The 27,498-nt window shown below is 32.8% G+C and overlaps 1 protein-coding gene across 2 annotated transcripts; it reads right to left on the reverse strand.

The window, feature by feature from the left end:
* On the reverse strand, positions 1–27,498 carry LOC109617892 (FMRFamide peptide receptor frpr-18). Of its 2 annotated transcripts, none has more exons than XM_066069760.1 (2): positions 6,722–7,030; positions 1–1,828 (listed from the first exon to the last, which is right to left on the reverse strand). In XM_066069760.1, exon 2 carries the CDS (start codon positions 1,767–1,769, stop codon positions 621–623), a length of 1,149 nt encoding a protein of 382 aa, XP_065925832.1. In that variant the 5' UTR covers positions 1,770–1,828; positions 6,722–7,030; the 3' UTR covers positions 1–620. The 2 variants fall into 2 exon arrangements, with proteins under 2 accessions (XP_065925832.1, XP_019920384.1); XM_020064825.3 differs by lacking the exon at positions 6,722–7,030 and adding an exon at positions 27,238–27,498 and having other exon boundaries at positions 2–1,828.

The following is a 27,498-nucleotide window of genomic DNA, read 5'->3' on the forward strand; positions in this document are numbered from 1 at the left end:
GTAAGGTGCACAAGGAAGATAATTAAATTAAACTAGTATGAATAAGCTGATAAAACATTTTTAACAAATTGTTAATGGATTGTAATCAGCTGAAATAAATAGATTAATGCTGTAAATTGTTATTCCATTCTTTGTATTAGACTGGATAGTCTGTCCTTGGTTTCAGACCCTGCTGCTAGCTGATTAGAGTTATGACAAATGTTATCCTAGTGAGCGATGTCGCCCCCTGGGTCTCTTGCTATAGGTTATCGACGAAAGAATCAGAGATAGATATAAAACTTAACAATAAAATATTCTTTTTGTGTTTCATACGGGTTATGAATATAGAGAACAATGCAGAAAAATTGGCAGAAAACCGCTAACGAAGATTGGTATTTTTTCTGCAATGTTCGCTACCTTTATACCAAAACTTTTTTTTTTATTAAGTAACCACTTATATTTGGTGGTATACACAAGGCTTTACAACCTGATTGATGTACATGTAAACAATAAAAGAAAAACCTGATCCGTAATATGTTGGCAACCATACAATTGTTCCTATGCATTGAGCACAACTTAACTGTTGAATACAGAAGTACCGACTCGACTTGTTTAATACATAGGTAAACACCTGATTAGTTTTATACGTCAGTTGCTACCTGCTCATACTCTTGGGAGGCAGGTTTACGGGAGAAAATGTTTAATAATGGCACTTCAATAGTTTTACTGTCAGAATCGCGATTGTAAATGAGGAACTTGAACAAGTCTTTAAGCGCCTTTCTATAATTCACACTCCACTTCAAATAAAATAAAAAGTTCAAGCAAAAGGACAAGTAGTAAATCATTTGGCAGAACTGCAAAACGGCCCAGTAGTCCCTTGTTGCTGCCTCCTGTTGGTCTTTCAAATACAAAATAATTGTTCGAATTTTATTCACACAAGACGGAACAGATAAGATAAAATAAGAAGATCCAATGGCTAGTAGTACCCTGGTGATTTTGGTCAGAGAGTCGTTTCTACCCCCTCTTCTTTTTGCAGGTCGCTTTGCATTTGGAAATGCGCAGTTTCTGCTACAGGACACCCGTACGATAATATGTTTAACGTATACGGCACCAAGAAAGAAAAACATTACTATGAACGGAACTGCCATTGTTAAAAAGATGTCCACATAAGTGAATACGTGAAGAGTATTCTGATACTCTTTTTCGATGTCGCAGTAGATTTCCCCACCTCTCCGTTTAACCTTCGTTGTCCACAATGCAAAAGTATACAACACAATTGCCGTTACCGCAAGTGACGTCACTATAATGCGTGCCTTATGTACCGTGCAGACGATAACGGCTAGACGAAGGTTGACAGTTACAATGAAGTTTTCAAAAGTGATGCAGACGACATACCAGACAGTTAAAAAACTACACACGTACGTGATGTAAACAATGCTTTGGCATATAACCTCTTGGTGTATTATCTGAACTTGCACTGTTTCCAACCAGACGAGGAAATTCGAGAGACAAAACACAAAACTGGTACAAGATAATGCTGTTAGGTAAACGTTAGAGGAGGCATTCCGCAAGGGTTTGGAACAGAACACAAACACCGATATAAAATTTCCTAAAAATCCAAACACGCATAAAATTGGCTGCACATACAAATACATAGACACAGTGAAGAAATAGAAATCGGACGAAGAATTCGATGGCGGATCATAGCTGAAATGTTGACGGGTTTTGTTGAGTATGAAATCTGCAATTTGCTGTTGTCCATATTTTTCTTCATTGGCGGCATTTTCCATCGTTCTTTTAATGAAGCAGAATCGAAAGTTCTATCCAGGCCGGCTTAGGTTTGCTTGTTCTGAAATAATATTCATATATTTTATTTTCTACATCCTTTTATTCCGTAAACACTGCAAGTTGAAAAGCATAAAGTATGTAACTATGGCAAAGCGAGTCATAGACTACGTAAACCTCCCTTCCCTAAAAAAAAATCGATCACGACTTTTTAATAGGATTAGACTCAAATAGGCTATATATTTCAGTTTTAATTATCAAAAAAAGTCTGAAATATCCAACCGGAGTAAATTTGATACTTAGTATTCAAAAACAATTATTTCAGTTATACGATATCCATTTTTGTTTTTCCTAAAGAAATTAAGAAATCATCATACTAATCCATCGCAGCACGAGGTAGATTCCACATATAACAATGTCATATTATCATACTTTAATGAAAAGCTTTGACTTCAATCAAGAACATGGCGAAAACACATTATTTTTCTATCACCTCTCTGAATTTCAGGATGACGAGAATACACCCATTAGAACATTAACTTAAGCCTCTTTCTACGATGTTATTTACTGATAGCAGAGATCATGCTCTAATGTCCGCATTGTCATAATATGCCAGTCGCGTAATTAAATGGCGACATGGGTTAAAAAGCCTCTCGCATATGTCAAAACCACAGTACATATGAAATAAAACTAAAAACTTAAAAATGCCCGAATTCCATGAATAAAAGAGAGTAATGGATATGGTAAAGATTCGATGAATGATAAATTGATATTCAAAATCGCCCGAGTGTCTATTTATTAAAGAAAGCACTGCATATCTGAATCGACGTTGAAATCGAAAATAAATCGAAAATATTATAGAACAAAGGAAAGGAAAAGTAACATTATAATTTCATTGCCAAAAGTTGAAGGAATAATCGTAATTTACCTGCATTGATTTTGCATTTATTTTAATTAATCAAAAGATTAAGCTCCGTTATGGTACATAATCCTGTTTCTAACCCTTTTTGTTATCTGTCGATATTTTTCACAAATTGTGAAAATTTTACTTACGAGGGATCCTGTAAAGAATATTTTAGATAAAATATAACGTTTTTTAATAGACACGCCAATTATTATATGTTTCACTTATCGTATGGATAAGTTGTAGCTAATAACCCTATATTATGGGTAAAGATGCACAATCAATGATTTTAGCGCTGCAAAATTGAAGCGCGCGAGACTCACGAATATTACGAATTACACTGTGGTGTCAGTCTCAATGTCAAACCAAGCCGAATCTCTTTAGAGATGCTTCTTTGAGTGGTTACAATAAATGTTGATCATATACTAGTAACTGAACCTAATTAATAAATAATTTATATCAACACATAAAGAATTGATCATTAAACATATAACACATGATTGGGGTTATCATTATGTTATCAATGTATTTGTTTTATCCAAGCACTTTATCTAAATAATGGTAGTGAATACGTTAGATAATAATTGAAATTTCATCGAAAAGTGTCCCATTTATCCCAATTTCCATTACCAAAAATAAAAAAAAACCCCTGAAAACAAAAATGTTTATTGGGCAATAACGACCAACAATAGGGTAAAATGGGACTATAGGTGACTACTTGCAGTATTTCTCAAGCAATTTTATGCCAGGTATTTGTCTAATAAGGGAATAGGTTTCGTAATATACTGTTACCATATGATGCAAATGTATTTATTGTCTGTTTTGACATTTAAGACACATTGACAGCTTTTCACTTGTCTGAAAGTTTATACATTTATGATAAGTACAAAAATACTGAACCCCGATCGAATTTTTTTTCAACTCGGTTTTTTAATCAGGTACGCTGTGTTATCTCTTTACAACGCAAACGCAATTTTGGATTTGCAATGAAAAATAACCTTTTTTTGAAATTGAGATTCAGAAAACCGAAATCCAATTACCCATATCAAAAGAAATGTAAACTGACAGCTACACTCGTTCCGTGTATGATGTCCTTAGAGAACTTTGTCTTATAGAGCAGGAGCGAGACACAACGACTCCAACAACTGGTCGGCGAACATTCTGCATGGAATTAATGCAAGGTGTAAATATATTACAGGACCACTGACTGAGTATACCAACTTAACCTATCACCTCTATTGACGTTTGAATGATAGATGCATTGATTCTTAAAAAGATTAATTGGTAAATTGATTATTACCTTACCCTAGACAACCCTCTCCCTCAGAGATTATTTTAGTCACAGATATAAGGAATTTGATTAAATAATGTTTTTGTTAGTATCAAGTGTGACAGACCGGCAACAAAGTCCTATTTGTAAAATGTCATTTTAGTGACATAGAAACACGAGAAGCTTTCCTTTTAGTATTCTCCTGGCGATCCATGTAACAAAGCTTTCATCAAACCGCCTAAGACAAAGGAATTATTGCTCTGGAATTCTAATGATAGCACTAGAATATATAGATGCGGAGACCTTTAGGTACATGACGTACTAAAGATTCTGTCAATCTAGCATTACTTGGAGCACTCTGTCATCGTCTTGTACTTGGTTCGTCAGATGATTTAGTGCATGTTTGTAAACGATCAGAAATAAAATATCTCCACTAAAACTAGAAATCTGTACAACAGACACGAAGAAAGGTTAATATGATGGTCTTCGAGGTGTAGCTACTATAATGGAAAATTTTGGGTTTACTCGTACACGATAATAAACCTGGTTGAATAGAATGAATTTATACAGTAACTATGCAATATACATATGAATATCATACAATTGTATAGAAAAACCCCAATTCATTATTGCAAGACGTCGCTTTTTCACGTGTTTGGAAAAAAGAATGACAGCTTGACAAAAAGAATTAAAGAAGATATTATTAAACCTCAATATGATTATTCTATATAACGCGACATCTGATTGGTTCTTAGACTAGACAATCACGTGCCAGGGCAATAAAGCTTCATATTTCCCTATCATCGTCATATTTTTCATATCCCACCCCTTCAAATTATCATTACATGCTTATTAAAAACCATGGGGATGAGCATACGATGTGATTAAATAATTAATTTTATTAAAAAAATTCTTTTTAATTCTTTTTAAATCCTTTTTGTATCAGAAAGCTGACATAGAAAGAAACCTATGGTATTGCTGTATTAGACTTGAAAAACGACCAGAACCCGATGCATTCTAAACTATCACCTGTCGTTCGGTATGATACAAAAATTATTGCACGAACGTTTAGGAAATATGAAGATTTATTCCCCCTCTCGTTGCCCTCGGGAAATATGATTTTCCATGGGGGGATAAATCTTCATATTTTCCCTCACAATCATGCAATAAATGTATAATAATCCTTTTTTCTTGCAAGCAAAAATCATATATACTTTTAACATTTGTTTTCTTCCTTCTTGTCTCTTCCTTAGACAAATCTTCCAATAAAAAGGGGAAAAGAAAACAATCAACAATAACCCCCCCCCCCCCCAAAAAAAAAACCCCAACCCACCCCAAAACAAGTTTATGAAAATATGTATTACTTATTTATGATGTAGCTTCTATTTTTGCAATGCCTAGCTATTGACGACCGTGTTTGTCTTTTGGTAGGTGTGGAAGGAAGTCTCCTCATTCTAGGGCGGACTGCATGCTCTAATTTACATTACATCTATTGGGTAGGAAGGGATGAAAGTAACAGGCTGTTGCTATAAACCTAAGAACATTTTCATACCTTCCTACATGCATTAAACAGGTCGTGTAAAAAATTGTGAAAAACGGGAAAAATGTGCAAATTTTAACCTGATGTTAAGTAGGTTCGTCACTGTTATAAATATTTTGCAATCTGCTTTGACGCCTTATTGGAAAAAAAAAATAATTCAAGAGACCTTAGAAAATCCAACTGAACCATAAGACAAAATGCATTATTGAATTTCTGTCATAATGAGAGATTTAAAATCTACATGTCGTTTACATGAAGATTAAGAATCATTACGTCTATTTAGGTATACGATCCATATTAGGACCTTATTTTCTAACCTTGAATATCCTTTATGTTAAAAATTAGTGTAGAAATTGATGTAACAAGAGAAATTTTCAAAAATGTTTTAACCTAAGCAAGCAGTAGTTAATTAATAAAGATTGCATTAAGGTCAAGGGGACAAGATAGAAAGAAAGAAAATAGAAAGAAGAAAGAGAGCAGAGTTAAGAGGTAGGGTCAAGTAGAGACTAGTGGCAAAAAACCCAGGGAATTGAGGTGAGGTGCTTGGTGTAAATCTGAAGAAGATTGAGACACCAAGTATCTCTCTCAATAGGAACCGGGTAAAGACACACAGTACAGAAAGCCCACATCACACATTATCCCCATTGATTATTGAGTGATGTAAACATTACCCAATTAGAGAAAAATTATTATACCAATCATTATTAGCTCAGGTAGAGTTAGAGGAAAATTGATTTCATATATTATCCCTGAGAACCCAGGACAAAACACGTTACAGTACTAATGCATCAATAGGCGCGTTGCAATAAAAATGTCCCTTTTAGCATTGTTGTGAGAGACCTCGTTAACAGTAACATTGTTGTTTTTTTTTTGGCGCTGGAAATTCATACATGCACCTTTCCTTCATAATTAACCAAAGGTCTGTTTTCTGTTCTACAATAAAAAGATATGTGGGATTTCGCACTTCATTCTTACCTTTACAAGCTTTTAAACACACGTATTCATCAGAAGTATGTTTGCAGCTTATTAGTATTTAATGTACATATCTAGAAATCGATTTTTTATGAAAAGGACTCACTACCTTCTTAGCTGCAATAATGTAGCCCTCTCCCGATTTTTTTTTTTGGGAGAGGGCTACAACTCCATAGGATCTCCGTAATGGTGCAAGTGCTGGAGTGATTCACTCCCGCAACGATTTCGTCTCAACTCGTTTATAAATGATAATAACATTTGCATTTCTTACCTGAACACAAACGTTGTAGATGTCTATGGCATAGATTAATCCAAAAATATCAAGTATAGTCCATATATCGGTTATTTTTCGTGTATGTCAACAACAAAGTTGAATTTGTCCGCCATGTTAATTGACCTTGACCGGTTTTATTTTGGGACAACCAATGAGAATTCAGGAGCGGATCTTGAACTGAATATAGGAATTCCCCTATTTTAAACATAATTAACGCGGTAAATATGAATTTTCCATTATATACCATTTCCTTAAATGATGTTTTAGTGATATAACGGGGTAAGATCGATTATTTACACTGACATTCACGTTATCAAGCCCTAAAAACTCCAAGCGTACATTGTACATCCCATAAAATCACGCGAGAACTGTCATGGCTACTGAAAAAGACGACTTGTACATGCTGATGTGTTTTATCTGGTTTTGATTTATATACGGTTAATTTGTTCAACCTGAATTAAAAAATCATTTTATCTAAAGGAAGTCAAATATAAAATCGATCTTTTCAGACCGAAGTCAGCCGCATTAAAAAATTAATTTTGCCATTACGGAGATCCTGTGGAATTGTAGCCCTCTCCAGTAAACATCAGATATAAAAAATCGGAGAGGGCTACATTATTGCAGCTAACATAAAGTGGAGCTAGTTCGTTATATTGATTGAAGTTTGAACGTTTAGCTCAGGTGACTAATGTGACCCACGGGCCTCTAGTTTTTTTTGGGTTTTTTTATCTTCAGTTGTGCCTTCTAATCGGAGAAGGTATAGCTGCAATAATGTAGCCAAAAAAACTAGAGGCCCGTGGGTCACATTAGTCACCTGAGCTAAACGTTCCTGAATTCTCATTGGTTGTCCCAAAATAAAACCGGTCAAGGTCAATTAACATGGCGGACAAATTCAACTTTCGTTGTTGACATACACGAAAAATAACCGATATATGGACTATACTTGATATTTTTGGATTAATGTAGGCCATAGACATCTACAACGTTCGTGTTCAGGTAAGAAATGCAAATGTTATTATCATTTATAAACGATTTGAGACGAAATCGTTGCGGGAGTGAATCACTCCCGCACTTGCACCATTACGGAGATCCTATGGAGTTGTAGCCCTCTCCCCCCCAAAAAAAAATTGGGAGAGGGCTACATTATTGCAGCTAACTTTATGTTTATTGATGAAATTTTTAAAATGTGGCATATTGACGTTAATATAAAAATATTTTTATATTAAAAGATGATTTCGATCATTTCTGTGCCCCCCCCCCCCCCCCTTGATCCATAGACTTCATTGTGTGAATAAACTCGAGAAGTCTTCATATCAACTTCCATCAATATTAATTAAAAAATTATTGCATGCGTTTTCTTCTAAAAATTTCAAGTGTAAAATATTAATGTTTAAAATGTTATCCGTCTCCCTTCCATTCAAATCTAAATTTAAATTTTGACATAATTTTTGGAGATAAGAGTATAACAGTCCCTCTCAATGGGAATATATTTTGCTTTTTAAGAACTTTTAGTCTTAACTCTCCTTTGAGCGTTTTTATTATCTATCTTATGCAAATTTTAAGGTTGTAACTCTGTATAATGTTTTTCTTAAATATGAAAGCTTGTAAATGTTCTGCATCCTTCTTTTTGTAACCGCTCATTAAAAACCCCATCTAAGCACAAGTCAATTAACCTCTTTTTCTTCTTCTTTTTTTTTTTTAATCAACGTGATTAAAGCGAAAATCTCTGCGAAATATTTTTACCATTTTGCAAATTGTTCCTGAATTATCTCTGTCTGATTTGCCTGGAAACAAAATCATTAGACGGAGATTTGCCGCTTAATGCGGGAAGTAATTTTGTCTCCCCATTTACGATTCACGATGCATTTCCACCACAAATGAAATAAAAATGCGCAGTAAAATTTCATTACTCAAAACCCTTAAAAATAAACACGTTAAAAACTAAGTTAACGTTGTTGAAAGAGTCAACATGCAGGTTTAAATACCATTTTGTAATTTTTATTAGATCACTGAATGTTTATCTTGAATACAAGTTGTTTTAATGGCAAGCTACGCATAGTATTTAATTAGCTCAACTACATGTATATGCATTCCGTTTTAAATACACGTACAAAGTCTGTAACAAATATAATAAAAGGAAAACTTTCTTGATATCCAGTCAGGCACATAGTATCTTTTTTGAAAGGAAGGTCGAGAATAAACGTGCCACAACATATAAAATCCCCCCCCCCCCCACACACACACAGACTTAACTTTACCAGTCCTTACAATTCAAATTAATTTGGGGGGAGGGGGTTGGTTGGAACCTTTCTTTCATTTTTTTTTTACATTATTTAAAAAAAGGACCAGTTAGTTTTAAACATTTTTAAATATGTGGCTATAATAAAAACATTCGGTATAGCATCTTGATGGGCTTAAAGCAGAGGGACCTAGACACGAATTTAGATCAAGATGTTTTCCACTTTTAATTTTAGAATGGTTAATTTGGGTATTGTCAATGCTTTCAATGCAAAATTTGAAATTCAAGCATACAAACATTGTTGAAATTCTTGTTTTGCAAACAAAGTTGAAGTCTTGTTAGAGTATAAATACATGTACATGTATGTTTCGTATTGGTATAGGGTTCATTCATATGTTGTCTCCTTTCATTGGCATATTATTAATGGACATATTGAATCAATTTATCTTGTTTGCAACACGTTATTTTTGCCAAAATAATTGCAATTACTAACTTCACATTATTTGTAAACAAATATTAGACTCGAGCTTTGTTTACCTAACAATGAATTTTTTTCTCTATATCTATCTTACAACTTGCTTTAAATTTTGGACAATCAATGCACATGTAAACCATAAAAATTAAAATTTGATTTCGAAACGTATCTATGTACCTTTAAGAAAGTTTGTGATTAAAAAGGAAGCTTATTTCCTATATGTGTTTGTAAGTCGGTTTCCAAAAGTACTGTGGAATCATTAGATTTCGTGGTGGCTCAATTTTCGTGGAATTCGTGGGTACCTCTCATCCACGAATTAACATTCTCCACAAATTAATAACTCAAGGCAATAAAGTCATATTTCCTTTTGTACGTATACGAGAATACACGAAATTACGTCCCCACGAACCTGTAAAAGTTAAGCAATCTACGAAAATTGGCCCCACGAATTTTAATGTTTCCACAGTATGTGGGCTGGGGTGGGCTCTGTTGCAACGCACGTTGGATTTTTTTTCAAAGTGCGTTTAATTTGGGACCAGGTCAACACACTTTGAAAAAAAATCAATGTGCGTTGACATGGTCGATATTAAAGGGACTTAGACACGATTTGAGTTCGCTCAAAATTTTCAATTTTGGTTTTCCAATTTTATGTTTAGAATGGTTAATATGGGTATTTTTAATGCATTGTCAAAATTTAAAAGTCAAATATTGAGTTATAAGCAAGATATTGAGTTTGAAATTCTTTGTTATGTAAACAAAACTCAAGTCTTGCTATTGGTTACATATTTGTTTTATTGGTATAAGTTTCAATCAAATGTTGTTTTCTTCTGTTAAAAGTATTAATTATGAACACATTGAATCAGTTAACCTTGTTTGCCATGAGTTATTTTGTCAAAGAAATGGTAATTATACACTTTTCATTATTTGTAAACAAATATAAGACTCGAGCTTTGTTTACATGACAACGAATTCATACCTCTGTATCTCTTATAACTTGACTACGAACATTCATATTTTGGTCATCCATTCAAAATGAGCATGTGAACCATTTTATATATAAAAAATCGAAAATAAGATTTTGATCTAAAATCGTGTCTAAGTCCCTTTAACGAACTTTGAAAAAATATTGTGCAGGGCCCAGTCAAAATTGTTAAGACCATCAAATATTATAGATAACTGTTTTAACATTAGCTAACTCTAAATATGCTTCATTGACAAGAAAACCAATGACAATGACAATGAACTTTATTCTCAATAAACTGTGTTTACAGTGTAGAGAAGATATATACAAAAATTACATTGTGAAGAAGGGTTAGTACATGTACATTAACCAAGAGAGCTAACTCTCTCAATAATTATATTTATAAATTTACAAATCTTGATAAGCTGTTTTTTGTTTGATACATTGAACAATGCTTCAAATTTTAAAACATTTGGGTTTGATATATAATATTTTGGTAAATACATATTTCTAGCATCAGTTATACAAAGATCAGAGCAATTAAAGAAATAGACTAGTGGAATTCATCTCCAATTTCATTACAAGTACATAATTTGCAAGTTCTATTCTCTCTTGAAATATTGAACCATCTTCCTGTCTCAATAGGTAGTTTTGAGTTACCAGTTCTAAAAATACAGTATTTCTTCCATAGTTTTGTTGGCAAATTCAAAAAATATTCCTCAAAAGCCAATTATTTTTTAAACAATCTGTAATTTATACTTTTTGGTGAATTTTGAACATCACTATACCATGTTTGTTTGAACTGATCTAATAGTATGCTGCAAACTTTCATTTTTAACCAAGGAATATTTATAGAATTTTCTTGCCATAAATAGGACAATCCACAATTATCTGAAATGTTCTTTACAAATTCACACCATGGATTCTTATAGTTTTTGAGTACAGAACTTAAGATGAAGTTTCTCAATAAGCTTTGTTCTTTGGAAACTCCATACTTCACAGCCGTATAAAAATATTGGCTGGACAATTTTGTCAAACATGTCTAATTTACAATCAATTGCTAAATTATGCTTTCTACATTTTCCAATACAACTATACATGGCTTTAATAGCCTTTTCATATAGATCATTAAAATTTAAATTGAATAAATTGCTTTTACAAAATGTAACACCTAAATACTTAAAATTGTTAACTATTTCCAAATGTGAGCCTTCAAAAGTAAATTGGTTATTGCTTTTACCTCTACCAAATATGACCACTTTGGTTTTTTTACTATTGACCTTAAGATGCCAGTTTTTACAGTATTCAGAAAAAGTATTCAAAAGGTATTGGAATTCTTCAGGGTTTACAGACAATAAGATGGTATCATCAGCATAAAGTAGAACAAGAAGACTTAAATAAAGATTAAGATCTTTTCTAATCTTGTTGGAGAGACACGTTAAACCTCTAACATTATTTACATGGAGATATTCTTCTAGGTCGTTTAAATACAGTGAAAATAAAAAAGGTGACAAATTTACCCCTTGTTTTACTCCAACAGTACATTCAAAAAAGTCAGAACATCTTCCATTGACCAGTACTTTTGACGTTATACCTTTATACATATTTGTGATAATTTTAAAACATTTTCCATCAATATTATTCAATAAAACCTTGTTCCATATGCCAGATATGATATGATATATGATATGCCAGATATGATATGATATGCCAGACAGAATCAAATGCTTTTTCAAAATCTATGAAAGCACAATACAATTTCATTTTGTGTATTTCAAAAAGTTCTATAAGAGAATATAATGAAAAAAAAATATGATCAACAGTGCTGTAAACTTTACGAAAACCAGCCTGATTTTCTAAAATAAGTTGAAATCTATCTGCATAATTATTAAGTCTTTCATTAATTAAAGCAGTAAAAATTTTTCCCAAACAGCTCAATAGTGTAATAGGTCTATAGTTCTGTGGATCCCTGTTATCCCCCTTATTTTTATACACTGGAATAATATTACCACAAATCCACTGTGTAGGTATCACGCCAGAATCAAATATTTTGTTAAATAATACAACATATAAGTTCAACATACAGTCATGTGTACTTTTAATATATTCATTAAATATTCTATCATCTCCACATGCCTTGTTATTCTTCAGCATGTTAATACTTTTCAAAATTTCATCATGTGTTATAGGTAGGTTAATTTCAGTATTAAGATCAATATTGGCTAACATATCAAGTTCTTCCATGGAAAATACACTGTTCTTTGATTCATCTTGATATAAACAACTGCTGTTACAACATTCTTTATAAAATGTAAAAAGATCATGTAAATATGCACTACACCTTTGTTTGTCAACATCAGAGTTCAAAATTTTCCAATACTCTTTAGGATTTTTTGTTCTTAAGTTACACAGTTGTTTTTTCATTTCAACTCTGTGCCTCAGATTTACACATTTTAGTTTTTTCTTATATAACCTTTCTTTTTCATAAAAATCTTCTTGCTGCATCGTTGCAGTATTAGGCGTGGAATGCTGTGCTTGTTGTGCAATAAAACTGTTATTAATACTGCTGTTTATCATAGATTCCATACCATGGAGACTTGGGACAACAGAGGTTTGAGGATTACTCACGTGAATCTTTTGCGATCTCTCACCACTCACGTTGACCGTCTTATTTTTCCGTTTTCGTTTATTCGAGCGTGTCATTTGACCGGCACAAGTTGTTTCATGAATATATTGACACTTTCGAACACTTTCGAACACAGACTAGTACATATTTCACAAAATAATTAGAAAAATCCTTCCCTGTAGATTGTACCTGCCGCCCTTCTTCACGCATGCGCAGACAATGAGATCCTGAATAGCAACATCGCAATTAAAAACCATTTAGTAAACCATTTACATATAAAGGGCAATTGTTCGAGGGTTTGTTGATATTTGTATATTATCAAAATACCGATATCACATAAACTGCGCCTACTAGCCGTCAGCTGTCCTTCCAATTAATTTTTATTATCTTATTTACTCCTTTCGGAGATAGAAAAACGATCAGTTTATTTGACTAAACTCTGTTTATATAACTTTCTGGAATTGTTAGATGTTTAGGAAGGAAAGCTGCTGGTGCAGTCATCAAGTAATCGATTTGGATATTGATATATTGGAAGTTGGGCTGTATCTTGATTCCCAGTGAAGCTAGACTGTTAGACCGTATTAAACAGTGTTTACAATAAATATATTTACATCTACCAAGTATGATTACCTCTATTTATTACGGAAACTTCTAGTTAATTCATGGCTTTAATGAAACATCCAGACAGAAATCTACACGCCCGGTTATCGATGGACTGAAACTTACAGCGACCTAAGAAAAATCACGGACTGCACGAAATAATCATAATGATGTCAGACTCAGATTCCCATGGGAGACGATTTGGCTGTTTCTTTTAGCTAACACACTGATTACATTATTTTAACAGTAATTTATTGAATTACTTACTTTTTACAATCAATTAATCAATTTGTTAAATGGAAGGCGTAAATGTAAACAATAAAATGCTTTTTTTGATGATTCATGCGGGGGTAGCGATCATTGCAGAAGAAAATTACATAAAGCTCTATAGACGCGAGTTATGTATTTTTTTTATGCAGTGTTACCACCTTCATATCCCGCATGAATCATCAAAGAAAGCATTTTATTGTTTAAATAAAGACTCAATCTGACTAAATACTAAATCAGTTAAGAACGAAGTCCATATTTTATGATTTATACTTTTTTTTTTCAAAGTGCGATAAGTGTTTTGATGATTAAATTGTTGATGTACAGTCATACTTTGAAAAAAAATTCAAAGTGCGTTGATTTGTCCCAAATTTAACGCACTTTGATTTTTGTTCAAAGTGCGTTGCCACAGACCTCCTATCCAATTTTACTACGCCTTTCCGTAAATCTTAATTTAATAAATATTCAGTAGCTCTCCGGCGATCGTGTTGAATCAATATCTTCTCTTAAACAGTAATAATAACTTATCAAAGAGTTCTTTGGCAGAAGATTCGTTTCTTTGGCACAAAAATTTCCATACTTAATTGATCAATTTAGACACTCTGTGAAGTCTGCGATTGGAAGATGAATGCTGTTATCTTCATGTTTCATGTTATATTGTTATTTTATTTTAAAGAAGATATTATTCTGACTAAATAACTCAATAATGACGAAATTTCGACGACTGTTATGTTATCCCCTACGATGGTCGTGGCCATTCTTAGACTGCCTCCTTAGTTTATAGGGTTCGCCGTTTTAGTATATTCTATAACAGACATTAAACTATTTGGGCCATTATGATTCATTAAAACTCGCGTTTTAAAAAGAGAGAGCAAAAAAGTTAAGCAAATTCGTGAATTTGGTTTTTAACTTTGTGTTTTGGGGCTTGTATAGTCCAAGTAGATTAAATGTAAATTTGTCGGCGAGTTGAATTAATACATTGTTTATCGATTAATTTTAAGGTTGATAAAAATCTAATTAAAACTAGATCTTTGATCCGCTCCAACTACGTCGCTACGTACAGATTTTTGTGTGGCTATCAAGATGAAATTGAGCAAAGATCTATTTTTTATTACATTAGGTAGATAGACCTAAGCCATCTTAATTTTCGTTCATTTCGAACTGATATCACTCAAGTTCAGGCGTACACATCGAGTGGTGTTCCATATTCAGATTCAGTCTTCGACAATTACATGTATCTGATCGGGATTTTCAAAAACCTTTCATACACCCCAAAACCCAGGGTTTATCCGACCCAAATCCGATTACTTTAGTATTCTGACACAAGAATAGCTTTTATTTCGTGGCAAGGATAACAGTTTCCGCAGATGAATAACACGACTAACGGATTTGATATCGTGGACTGGGTCTTATATTGCGTTATTAGACCTTCGTGCTGATCACAGAACACTCACTGTTCGTGAAAGTACAACACAATGAGAATATAAAGTTTAAGAGTGCGCTTCAAAGAATTGTCTCCTTATTTGTAACCTTATCAGACACTGGATCTGAAGGTTATCTCTATGCATATCAGGTCCACTTCCAGCAAAACAGACAGTATGTGCACATTAAAGATTATTTTTTCTGTGTATTTATCGAAAACCGGAACCGCCTTAATCAGACCTATGATGTCCATTTTCGATTGGTTTCTGGACAAATTAATGCCATCAGATAAACCTTTGCTAATTTTAAGAACTACGGTTACTATTAATGTTTCTATGGCTCCTTTTATTTTAAATTTATTTTTTTCTCAAGGTTTAAAAGACTAAAAGATAGTGTTTGCAAGTTACGTGTAATTGCAGGTTTTTATTACCAAAATTTAATAAAAGAAATAATTAAATCGTGATAAAGCATAGGTCATCAATTTCTGTAGTTTTTGCGATTTCTGTAGTTTTAATGAGTTTCACAGAAATAACTCTTTGTCTGATACGAGACAGCTGTATTACGTAATCATGTAATCTCAGTTTGTAATTCGACACTACCATGGCTCCCTTTTAGCATCAAATCAAAATAAAGTAACAATAGTGTCATCTTTTGAAAACAGGCTGGTTACCGATATATATATATATATATATATATATATATATATATATATATATATATAAAAGTGTGGTAAAATTAAAATCTTAAAAGATTAATATAAAAACTGACGATTCTCTCTCTGTTAGAAAAATCATGTTTATTTTTATTTTTTTTAAGTTGAGTTGATGGACACTTTGTTAACCAACCAGTTTTTTAAATTTTAGAATCAATATATGACAGAGAAAAGAACGGAATATTAAATGGTGTTATTTCCATTGAGATTTTCTTTCTAAAAATAAGACAATTCAAAACACGCTACATTATTTATTTTTGTTACATTTATTTAATGGGAATCCATTTGCATTCTCTGATGGCATGGAGGCATACACGTTTGTGTGAATAACACTGTTGCAAATCACTTTAGATCACGATATGTTGTTATCAAAAAATGCACTATATTAGGGAAGCAATCAACAATTACCTACATTAGAAAATAAGGTCTTTCAGTTCAACTGAACTACATTTTACATCCTCTCCAAGCCTAGCTGCAATAATTTAGTCCTCTCCGATTTTTATATCTGATGTTCAATGGAGAGGGCTACAATTCCATAGGATCTCCGTAACGGTGCAAAATTAATTTATTTTTTTATGTGGCTGACCGGTCTGAAAAGATCGTTTTTATATTTGACTTCTTTAGTTAAAATGATTTTTTAACTCAGGTTGATCAACTTAGCGCATATAAATCAAAACCAGATAAAATACGTCAGCATGTTTACCGGTCGTCTTTTTTCAGCAGCCATGACAGCTCTGGCGTGATTTTTTTGGGGGGGATTTACGCCTGAAGTTTTGATTGGTTTGATAACGTAAATGTCAGTGTAAATAAGTAATCTTACCTCGTTCTATCACTAAAACATCATGCAAGGAAATGGTATTTCATGGAAAATTCATATTTACCGCGTTAATTTTGTTTAAAAAGGGGGAATTCCTACATTCAAATATATCAAAAACTGAGTTTCTAGAAACCAACGTCGGACATATTCATATTTAGAAGTTGGACATCGACTGACGGTTTCACAATGTAAATGACATACCTGTATTATCGAGCAGAAAGGAGATTATGCATATCAATAAATTGTCTTACAAATATCCGTGTACTTATGTAACGCGTCATGTCGTATTTTAAAGTAGTCCGAGTATCGCACTACGTCATAATACGGATTTTACAATATTGATTCGACTTTTACAAAGCGTTTTTGATACCCGGTATTGATTTTGCTCTACATCGCTGTTGTAAACAATGGCAATAATAAGCAATTAAAACGGTTATATATGTATTCTATAAGAGATAGAAATGATTAATGTTGAGAAACTCGATTCTGTTATTAAAGTAAAATGAAAAACGAAGTTTCTGATTAACCAGGATCTCAGGTATGCTTATATCTTCTTTGTTTTGACCCCCCCCTCCGAATTTTTCTTTTTCTTTTACTAAAACCGGTTTAAATTTAGAGACAGAAGCTATTGCGAATTAAATCAATCGTCAATTAATTAATGTTTAAATGATATCTAACATTGTTGACAGATCTAGGCAGAAAACTGTAGCAAAGTGTGATTTTTACGGATTTTTTCGTCAGGGTCTACTTGGTTTAGAGCTTATAGCGTGAAAAGTAACTCGTCAACATATATAATTTATTTTACAAAATCTTTTTTCTAAGATGTCAATCTATATAATAAACACCATGAATTTAAGTTTGAGTCCATAAAATAGTAAAAAAATTACCAAACGCGATACTAGCGTTGCATCTTTTGTATTCTATTTTGATACATCAGGCCCATAAAGCGTACTTACTTACAAAAATTTGCGCAAAATTATTGATGAGATATGGTTTAAATAAATATTTATACTCTATTTTGTATGTTCAGTTCTAATTTTCCCAAAATTGGTAATTATTTTTAGGAAAAACGGACGTTTGGCTAATTTCATAATTGTCAATAATTTTCGCATGGGGGTACACCCGTCTGAGAGGTGATACCAAACAAACTAGCATGTAAACATACATATTTTCTTTTGTATATGTATTGCTAGAATGTATATTTATCATTTAAAGCTAAGCTTTTAATGATTGAGCCCATTTAGTGCCGAGTATAGGACTACCTTAAATTAAGTTATTTTTTACAATATAAGATCAAAAGAATCAAAACACAGATGTGCCATTATTTTAATCGATATTGGTCTTGTTTCCGTAACTACACCAGTAATTCCTTTGCTACTTTATCTTGTCATTCTTTTTTTAATTTTCGTGAATAAATTAGTCTTGCAAACACAACAAAACACTTTATTAAAAACCATCGTTTAATCTATTATAGTATGCGCTATGATTGAATTTGAATAAAAGATATCAGATTTTTCATTTTAGGTCCAAATGACAAACTAGTGCAAAATAAAAAGCTTTACTGCGTTCAATTAAAAGTACTGAGTGATATTCCCCATTAGGTTCTATCTGATATGTAGCAAATGTCACATAATTATTAAATGGATATGTTTTAGATAGAATTATTATATTGTGAACATTGTGTTTCATGGAATTCATCCGAGATAGATCAATTGAACAACGTCAAACGCATCCAGCTTAAGTGTCGTTCGTGTAGTCTTGTCAGTGCAACCCTTCTAAGCAATTTACTCAACCACTGATAAAGACCGTTAGCTTGGTACACATACTATTTAATCCAATCTATACAGCTAATTGCAGAAATAAAATAGATCGGTCTTCTTCAAACATATCACAAGAATTGTCAACAAGACTATTAACTTTGCCGTCCTATTTTGACAATTTTCAGCTGCATTGCACATCTCTCTACCGTACCAATAAAGTGTTACGCAATTCGACCGGTTAAAAAATACAAATTAATATATATTTTTTTCAGTATTCTACTAGTCATCGTATTTTCTCCAAATTCTCTTTTTAACAACTGCATAATATACACGTTTTAAAGAATCAAAATATGAGACCTTGCAAAGAGAAGTGAATGAATGTATGTATAATACATAATGCATAATTCTGTAGAGAATTAATTAATGCTAACAAAAAATCTCCTTTACGTTGCACGAGCTCTCGCATTCGTTGCAAGCGTTTTAGTGCTCGCATCAAGTCTCCTCAAAATAGTGGACATGTACACTATTCAGACGCGACCGAACGCGATCCAAATAATCGCAGTGCAACGCACGAACATAACTACGAACGTTTTACAACGTTTTGTGTACTTCCAAGACACAGGCACCTGACGTCATATATTTTTCTCATAATAAAAATAATACACCGCTTACCTAATAATACATGAAAAATATATGACGTCAGGTGCCTGTGTTCCAAGAGTGATGAACTATTTTTAATGGTCATACGATGAATCGCTGCTGTATATGCGTGTGTTTTGCGACCATGAGACTGTTGCTCAACATGTCTCATGTAATTTTGCAACATTTTATGTATTTTGTATACATGTATATACCATGTATAAGCATCTCTGTTTCAGACCACAATTGAAAATATACATTTATTGCGTTATGATGAGGGAAATATGAAGATTTATTTCTCTAAGAAAAATCATATTTCCCGAGTTTCATCCGAGGGAAATTTGTTTTTCTGGGGAAATAAATCTACATATTCCCTGAACATTAATGCAATAAACGTTTCATTATACCGAACAACAAATGATTATACAAATAAGTTGATTTTAAAAATTGATTGACTTGGTTTTGTGATATAAAGAGAATTATAATGATTAAACATTTTCTGTTTCATGATATTTGTCTACATCGTATGCTCATATCGGCTTTAAATCGTCATGTCACGTGACTTTCTAGACCAATCAGATATAATAGAATAATCATATTGAAGTATAATAATAAATGTTGCTTTATCTCTGCATCTTCTTGGGCGGCATGTTCTCCCGCTTTCAACTATGTTTACTGAAGAGCGTTAGATAATAGTTTATAGCTAAACAAATCATATCTAAACTTTTAATGTAGATGTTATGGGCTATTTGTTGTCCATACAGTCTTTTAGGCTAGAACAATGACGCTGGTCTCAAATGCGTGATAAATGAAGACAGCTGTCACAGAATGACAGGGTCAACCAGTAGTCATACATAATTGTGATAGATGTGTAGATATTACTCGTGTTTATCATTGGCCGGCAAAAAAATTGATATCAATTATTTGTATGTTTTTGTTATTTTATTTTTTTTAAGTAATGCTATTTTTCCCAACAAGATTGAAATCAATAGCTGCTAACACATGTAGCTTTGTAAATGATACTGAAGAGAACACCCGTGATTATTATAAAAACAATAGTTTATGCCACCTATAAACTTTGCCATTAGTAGCACCAGTTCATAGCCTGAAATATACACATGTTCTTTATCATTGTGTGTTCTCCAATATATTCTAAATCTAGAAGGATTTTTTTAAATGTGTGTTTTTTTTTTCAATCAACTGCAAAGATGTATTAAACGTTTTTTTTATCAACCGACGGTAGATTATAGTATTTTAAAAAGTTTCTTAAGCGGATCATGATTCATTCTCTTAATATATTCCACAAATGAGATTTTCATTTATTCTTTTTTAAATGTATGCGCTTTGACCATTGAAACGCGACTAAGTAATAAGATTTTTTTGGACAGTTATTACATACAAATGGACTTTGCCTCCATCGATTATAATGCCCCATTGATGTGTTATATCTGATGGACGCTAGTCTCAAGGTTTTTGGTCGATTCCAACACGTACCATGGCCAATCTCTAATGGAGTTGAAAATCAGCACCGACTTAGCGTTAATTGTTAATGTCTTTTTTCGATTAGACGTTTATGTGTTACGAAAAATACAAAACAATCCCAAACGGAGAGCATTATTGTCATCAACAGCTCACTTTTATACTTAAAAAGTAATTAAAGAGAATGAAGAATATCCTTGGGATGTATTTAATCCATTTAAGAGGACTCGATGGTCGTGGCCTTTTTCAGACTGTATTGATCTCCTTTAAAGGAGAGCTCTCTATATTCTATAAGAATATAGAAATCTGCTCAAAATTTAAAAGGTAAAATATATGGATTTTTTCGTAACTAAATAATAGTTTATAGCTAATGTCATCACGTCTAAAGATCTGATATATAACTTGTTGACCGCTCGGCCTCCTTATCAGACCTATATTTTGAGAAAGCTCCTAAAAGTAACTAGATGATAGAATTTCTTGAAACTTAGTAAATAAACTAGGGTTGGTGTAAATAACATACATGTATGGTTTAAGAATAAAGAAATTTGCAGGTCTGTCAGTAAATAAGTTAATTGAAAATTATATTCAATACTTTTAAATGGGCTTGAACTAAATTGCATAAATATCAGGAAAGTTCTTACTTATGAAGATCAATTTACTGACAAAGTTTGAGTCGGATTTCCAACATACCAAAAACAGTGCTAATAACAGCATGTATAGCTTAAAATCTCGGTATTATCAATTTTAAATGCAACTGGATACAAATGGTTGACTGTTTTGTGGTCTTATGATAGTAAACAACTAGATTTACCATTTGATCTAGCTATTAGTCTGTTTAGTCGGGTCAAGGTAACTAGCAAAAACCACCAAACTAAGTATGTCAAGGAACGTACAAAAAAGGGTAAAAGCCCATTATTTGGCTTTTAAAGAAGCTGAAAGGCCCTGATTAACACAAAATCTAGATATTATAAAAATAATAAGAGCAATGGTAGATTCGGAGACAAGTAGTTGTATTTGTAGCTGTACATTTTGAAGGCAAACCTAAATTACCCGATAAAGGAAGACACACCACACATAATATCATCACAGCTTAATTCAGATATCCATTAATTCAGATATCCATTAATTCAGATATCCATTAATTCAGATATCCATTAATTCAGATATCCATAACAAACCCTTGTTTCTGTGTCATAAGTCAATATTAAACATGATGGTAACAAGCAAACAGTACCGAATGATTGCAATTCCGGATATGAATTTTGTATTGTATGAAAATTAAAAGGAAATAGGGGATGTAACTTAAGACGGAATTGATAATGAAGCTACTGCTAATTCATAAAGAAAGATTACGAAGATTAAAGTAGATACCTTGATCAATTGAAGCACTACAAAGCATCAAAACAACGTGAGTTAAAACTGATTATATTTTGAATATTGTCAAATTTACTGGCAATGCCGTACATTCTCTTGCTGCAGGTCTGTAGCTCCCAATCTGACCAGACCAAAAAATAGGATGGACGATCTGGGAGCTACTGTACATTTCCGTACGTGTTAAAAAATTATAATCATTCAAGAATTTAATTTTACTTCAAATACATGTTAGTAAGAGTTCATTAAGTAAAAAGAACAAAAACTATCAGAAAACTAAATCAGTTCATTTTGTCATTGCAAACATGTATTTGAAATAAATGAATATGGAATAAAGAATTATTCTTTGAGTATTATGAGGTGATAATTTCAGTCGTGGCGTGATCAAATCCAATAAAGCCCGAAGGGCTTTATGATGAATTTGATCACACCCCAACTAAAATTATCACCTTATAATATTCAAAGAAATATTCCTTATTACTTAAATTTATATAATTTTAAGTCATTGTACGATTGAATGCTTAAATATAAATAAGCAAACCCCACTGGCGCCCCAATTATACGTCATTTAAAATTATGAGACAGTTATATAGTACACAAAATCGATACGAAGTGTTGTCACATATACAGGCAAAGACACTGGAAAATGGAAATATATTCAAATAATTCTTCAATGATTAAATTGCAAAGGTCTTTTAATTCAAAATTCTTTCGATTGAAATTGATGTGATAAATTAATTGTATATAATCATATAAATATGTGAAATTTTTCAATATTCACAAGACTGGGTCAAGAGGTCACAGTAGTGCATGGATAATCTGGGTCAATTCAACTTACCCAAACTAAATGACTGATATTAAAACACACATAGTATCGTAATGAAAACACAAAGATTTGAGTATAAATGATAAGCCCCGTTAAAATATAAACATTCTTTTCGTAATACAGTATTGTTCAGTCGTTAACAGCAATTATTATGAATGATCGTGGATAAGGATTCACGCAAGATACAGCCTCAGTCACAACTGGCCGTGCGTGTTTCGTGATCGTGCGTGTGCTACGGGCTCTGCCAGTCGTGGCTGATCGTATCATTGAATATCGTATTGAAATTATTGAGAGTGCAACCTAAGATAAACAGACTTTTGACGTGCCAGTCGAAGGTGTCACGTACAATTTTGTTAAAAGATGGGTTAATTCCTACTCGAAAAGTGCGATGCTCGTAGAAACTGTACTTCCGCCTTACGATTATCGTGCACCAGAATATGTTTGCCTTGCGAACGGCAGTAATAACATTCCCGTCGTAGGTCACCTGCAAGTCATTCGTACATGTACCGACGTCTTTCTGTGCCCCACGACAGCTGCACGGACAGTTATTGCTTTCACATTAAATAAAGAACATTTTTTTCTTTGGACATGTGCTGAAATATAAAATTATCTTCTGTTAGCAAGTAAATATTGAAACGTCAAAAGAACCGGTAGGGAATTTTAAAGAAGACTATTATTCTGTAATTGTTATTCTGGTGATTAGACTAGCTAAACTAGACAACACAAATGAAGAATGTTTTGAAAACATAATTTATCTTTTGTATCTAATTACCTTAAACATATAAAAAACATCTCTGAAATCTAAAAGAAGTTCTGCGCAAACTGATCATTAATTATAAACTGATTATTTTTCTCTAACATTCTTAAGTAATTTTACAGTTTTGTTAGCTATTTGTTGAACTTTATAAAATCTTCGAAAAAGCTTTGACGAAACTTTCAATTGAAAGTAAAAAGCAACATCGAAATACTTTGCTTTTACAAATGTTATCATTAAAAGAGTGACATCATTTATACTTCATTCATTATAAAAATCAGTATTCTGATTTTGATACAATTATGAAAACAATTTTATAAAATTTTAATGGTCATATGAGATGATAATCAATATTCTCAAAAAGTACTCTGTTTACAGCTTCCCCCAGTAGGACGTGTTGGAGTTTTTTGTGTAGTTAGTTTTAGTAAAAAATATCGTTCTGTGCGCGCGTAAATATCAATTTTCTTCTCCTTTACTCTGAATATGCACTAGTATATGATTCTATATAAGCACGCCTGCAAGTCGAAGTTTTTGGGAATGTTATGCCTTTTTCTACAATCTACTTCAATATCCAGTTCCTTCTTGTCCTTTTTTTAAAGAAGGTTTTTGTTTGTTTGATTTTGGTTTTTATAAGAGGATTACTATAATGTTTGATTTGATTTTGATGATTGGTAAAGTTGTCTATTCTCTTATCCGAATGGAAATTTTTTCTTCATAATCGTTTTTTATTAAAAAAAAAATCTTGTTTATAGGCGATTTGCGCGCACCACGAGCAGTTGATGTACGCATGACGTAAACTTGTATGACGTCCTTTTACTCTGCGTTCAATTTATATGTTGATAGGCAGCGCATGCAGTCGACGAACGTGTAACGCAAGAGTCAAGTGAGATATCCCTACGTCAGTCGTGAAATTCAAAACGTACGGTTATCTTACGTGGTCCTTACGCCAACCGCAAGTGCAGCGTACGTTTTCAGATCTCGGAAGGAAACTGTGGTGATTGTTTTGCATGGCAAACAAACACCTTAGGTGCTTACGGAAACCGTACATCTTTCCGAAATTGTAAGATGCACTAGCATATCTCGCAAGATTTTCATTAAAATCCGTCCGTAGACCACCCGTAGAAGCACGTATGACCAGATGTGACTAAGTTTTTAAGTTTATGGGTCGACTTCGTAACGAAGCGTAACAAAAAATTCTAGATACACAATTTGTCATAGAAACAAAAACGCTCAGTTCTTTTTTGTATTTTCCTACAAATTTCAACCAAAAGTTAGTTTTTCTAAAATTTTTGAGAAAAAAACCATTGTGCTTTTGAATCTAGTTTTTCTGTCTGAAGTACGATTTTCTTTGAAAATTCACCAGTAAGCTTAAGTCTTTAATTCAAACGCTTTTTTCTTCTTTCCAACTGCTCTTTGACTCTAACGTAAGTAGTAAAATTCTGCCGAGCTTCAGTCGTTTTTGTTTTCAAAGTCCGAATGAATTCTTTTACTTCGTAGCTTTATCATTACAGAAAATGTGTTGTTTTGTCAAAAATAGTGTAAATATATTTTTTTACTAATGTCAATCAAATACTTGAAACAACGCTGAACTATATTTTGTTACGTCATGTTATTTGTATTTGTTAGTTCTTGTAATTACGATAAGATTATTTTTCACACATTAAGTTCTATTCTTTGCTATTGATTTCGCACAATATTCTAACTTAGAGGAAGCTTTAATTAGTCTAACATAGACTAATTAGTCAAATATTGAAAAAATAAAGACCATTCAACTCTATTATTGATCAGAGGCAGACACAGATAATACTGCAGGTGAAGTTTTGCACGACACGAAAAAGCCAATTACCGTGTCTTATATAGCAAACAATATACTAGTATTAGTGGCGTACATGTACCATATGTGCAATGACAGACTTGTATGCAATTAAAACAAATCAATGCTTAGGATCGTCCAGGATTGGTAGGTTTATCATTTTAGTAAATGTAGAATTTAATCATCGTCAGCCAAGTCTTGACGGTAATCACTAAGCGCTATCAATCAACTTCATATTACCGTAGGAAACCAGGTTATATATGCACAGGTTCAGGTAATTAGTATAGATTTAAGGTAATTAGCTACTTATAATGTACTTTTCAGTGAGATCTAAATACGTGTGTATCTCTCCTTGCAATCAAGTTGTGTCTCTAGGGTGAATCGTGTTTATATAATATACGATTCAAAACTTCGGTACTATGGTTGAAACCTTCCATTTTCACACACAAGCCTTGACTGTCGGATCGATCAGTTCATCAATCAATCAATTCAGAGTGCAATCTTCAAATCATCTAAAATAAAGCTTCGTCTGCAAGTCTCAAACCGTCACTTAGGTCTTCGTATTCTTCAGTGTTTTGCCAAGATAAAAACACTATTCACAGACATGGTCTTGAATTAACATAGTTTTTTTTTCGCATTTATAAACTTTAAGGTGGTATGGGGCACCGCCATATTTTGGGGTACTTACTCAAGAAATAGAAAATAAAACTTTTAAGTGTTCCCATAGGTGTTATCTAACAGAGAAGCGCAATGGTTAAGAGCGTTAACGATACCAATATGTAACTTAATGACATGTTGTTGAATCTAGCTTGGCTTAATTTTTACCAAATTTTTTTTGAAAACCTACTTTTTGGTCAGGTTTTGTAAAATTTGCAAATTCTAAACCGGTGAAAGTTATTTTTATTATTATAGTGTACTTTTATCCACATTAATATCGACATGTGTTCCATACCACCTTGATTACGAACTGCTTTTATCTTAAGAACATCAAATCTGTTTAATTAATACCAGCTCGTTCTCATTTTAGATCATCTGTATCGTGGTATGGTTAAATGATGCAAGTTTTTGGACATAATATTGTGGGTAAGAAATTACAAAAGGTCAGCTATCTGTTTATTCACTATTTAGGTCTTAGATCATTTTTTTTCTCGCTCCTTTCCCCTTCCCAAGTCCATTATTTCGTGTTCGAATGTTACTTACCGTACGGTACAATATACACAATCTTTAAGCAGGATAACACTAGCATCTTTGTAATTAACCCAACCCTCTTCAAAAGAAATGGTAATTAAAAGTCGTTAGGTAAACTCTTACAAAAACAGGGAACAAAGATTTAATCGATATGCAACTATTTTGATTTTGCACTATCATACAAGTAACTCTTACAGAGAAGTATTGTTGTTGGTAATTAATTAGTTTTTGTTCTCAAATGCTTTATTGTTGCGTTGAATAAAACAAATGGATGAGAAACATCGGCAAGGTAGCCGTTGAAATGTACATGTTCATGTATTCTTGTTGGGTTTTTTTTTTTTACACCATATCAGTATTTTGACTGATGTACGGGTTCAACACATATTAAATGTATGCTTTCAAAAATAAGTAAAACTTTTGGAAAAAATAAAATACAATTAAATTTTGCTGTCAATGTGGAAATATCAGGTGAAACAAAAGTACATGTATTCCGTACAAAACCATCATGAATTTAGGTGTCTCAACCTAACACAAAAAGCGGCAATAAATTCTAAATGTTCCTACCTCCATTGGCTGCTAAGTCCGAGACGCCGCTTTGGCTCTGAATAAGTGTATGACAGTGATCTCGAGAACTTATTGATCCATTCGGCGAAGTCCGTATCCCGTTCCCGAGCTGAGTTGATTAGGAGATGCTCCCTTTCCGATGAGTCTGTATATAGCAGTATCTGTAACAAATCCTGGCGGAGTCTGCAATATAAGGCTGAGGGCCGAAGGTCAGTGGGCTGATATTGCTCGTGTTGACTAGTGGGTCGTGAGTGGATATGG

This window comes from Magallana gigas, chromosome 8, assembly GCF_963853765.1.
Source record: "Magallana gigas chromosome 8, xbMagGiga1.1, whole genome shotgun sequence".
Taxonomy (NCBI): Eukaryota; Metazoa; Mollusca; class Bivalvia; order Ostreida; family Ostreidae; genus Magallana; species Magallana gigas.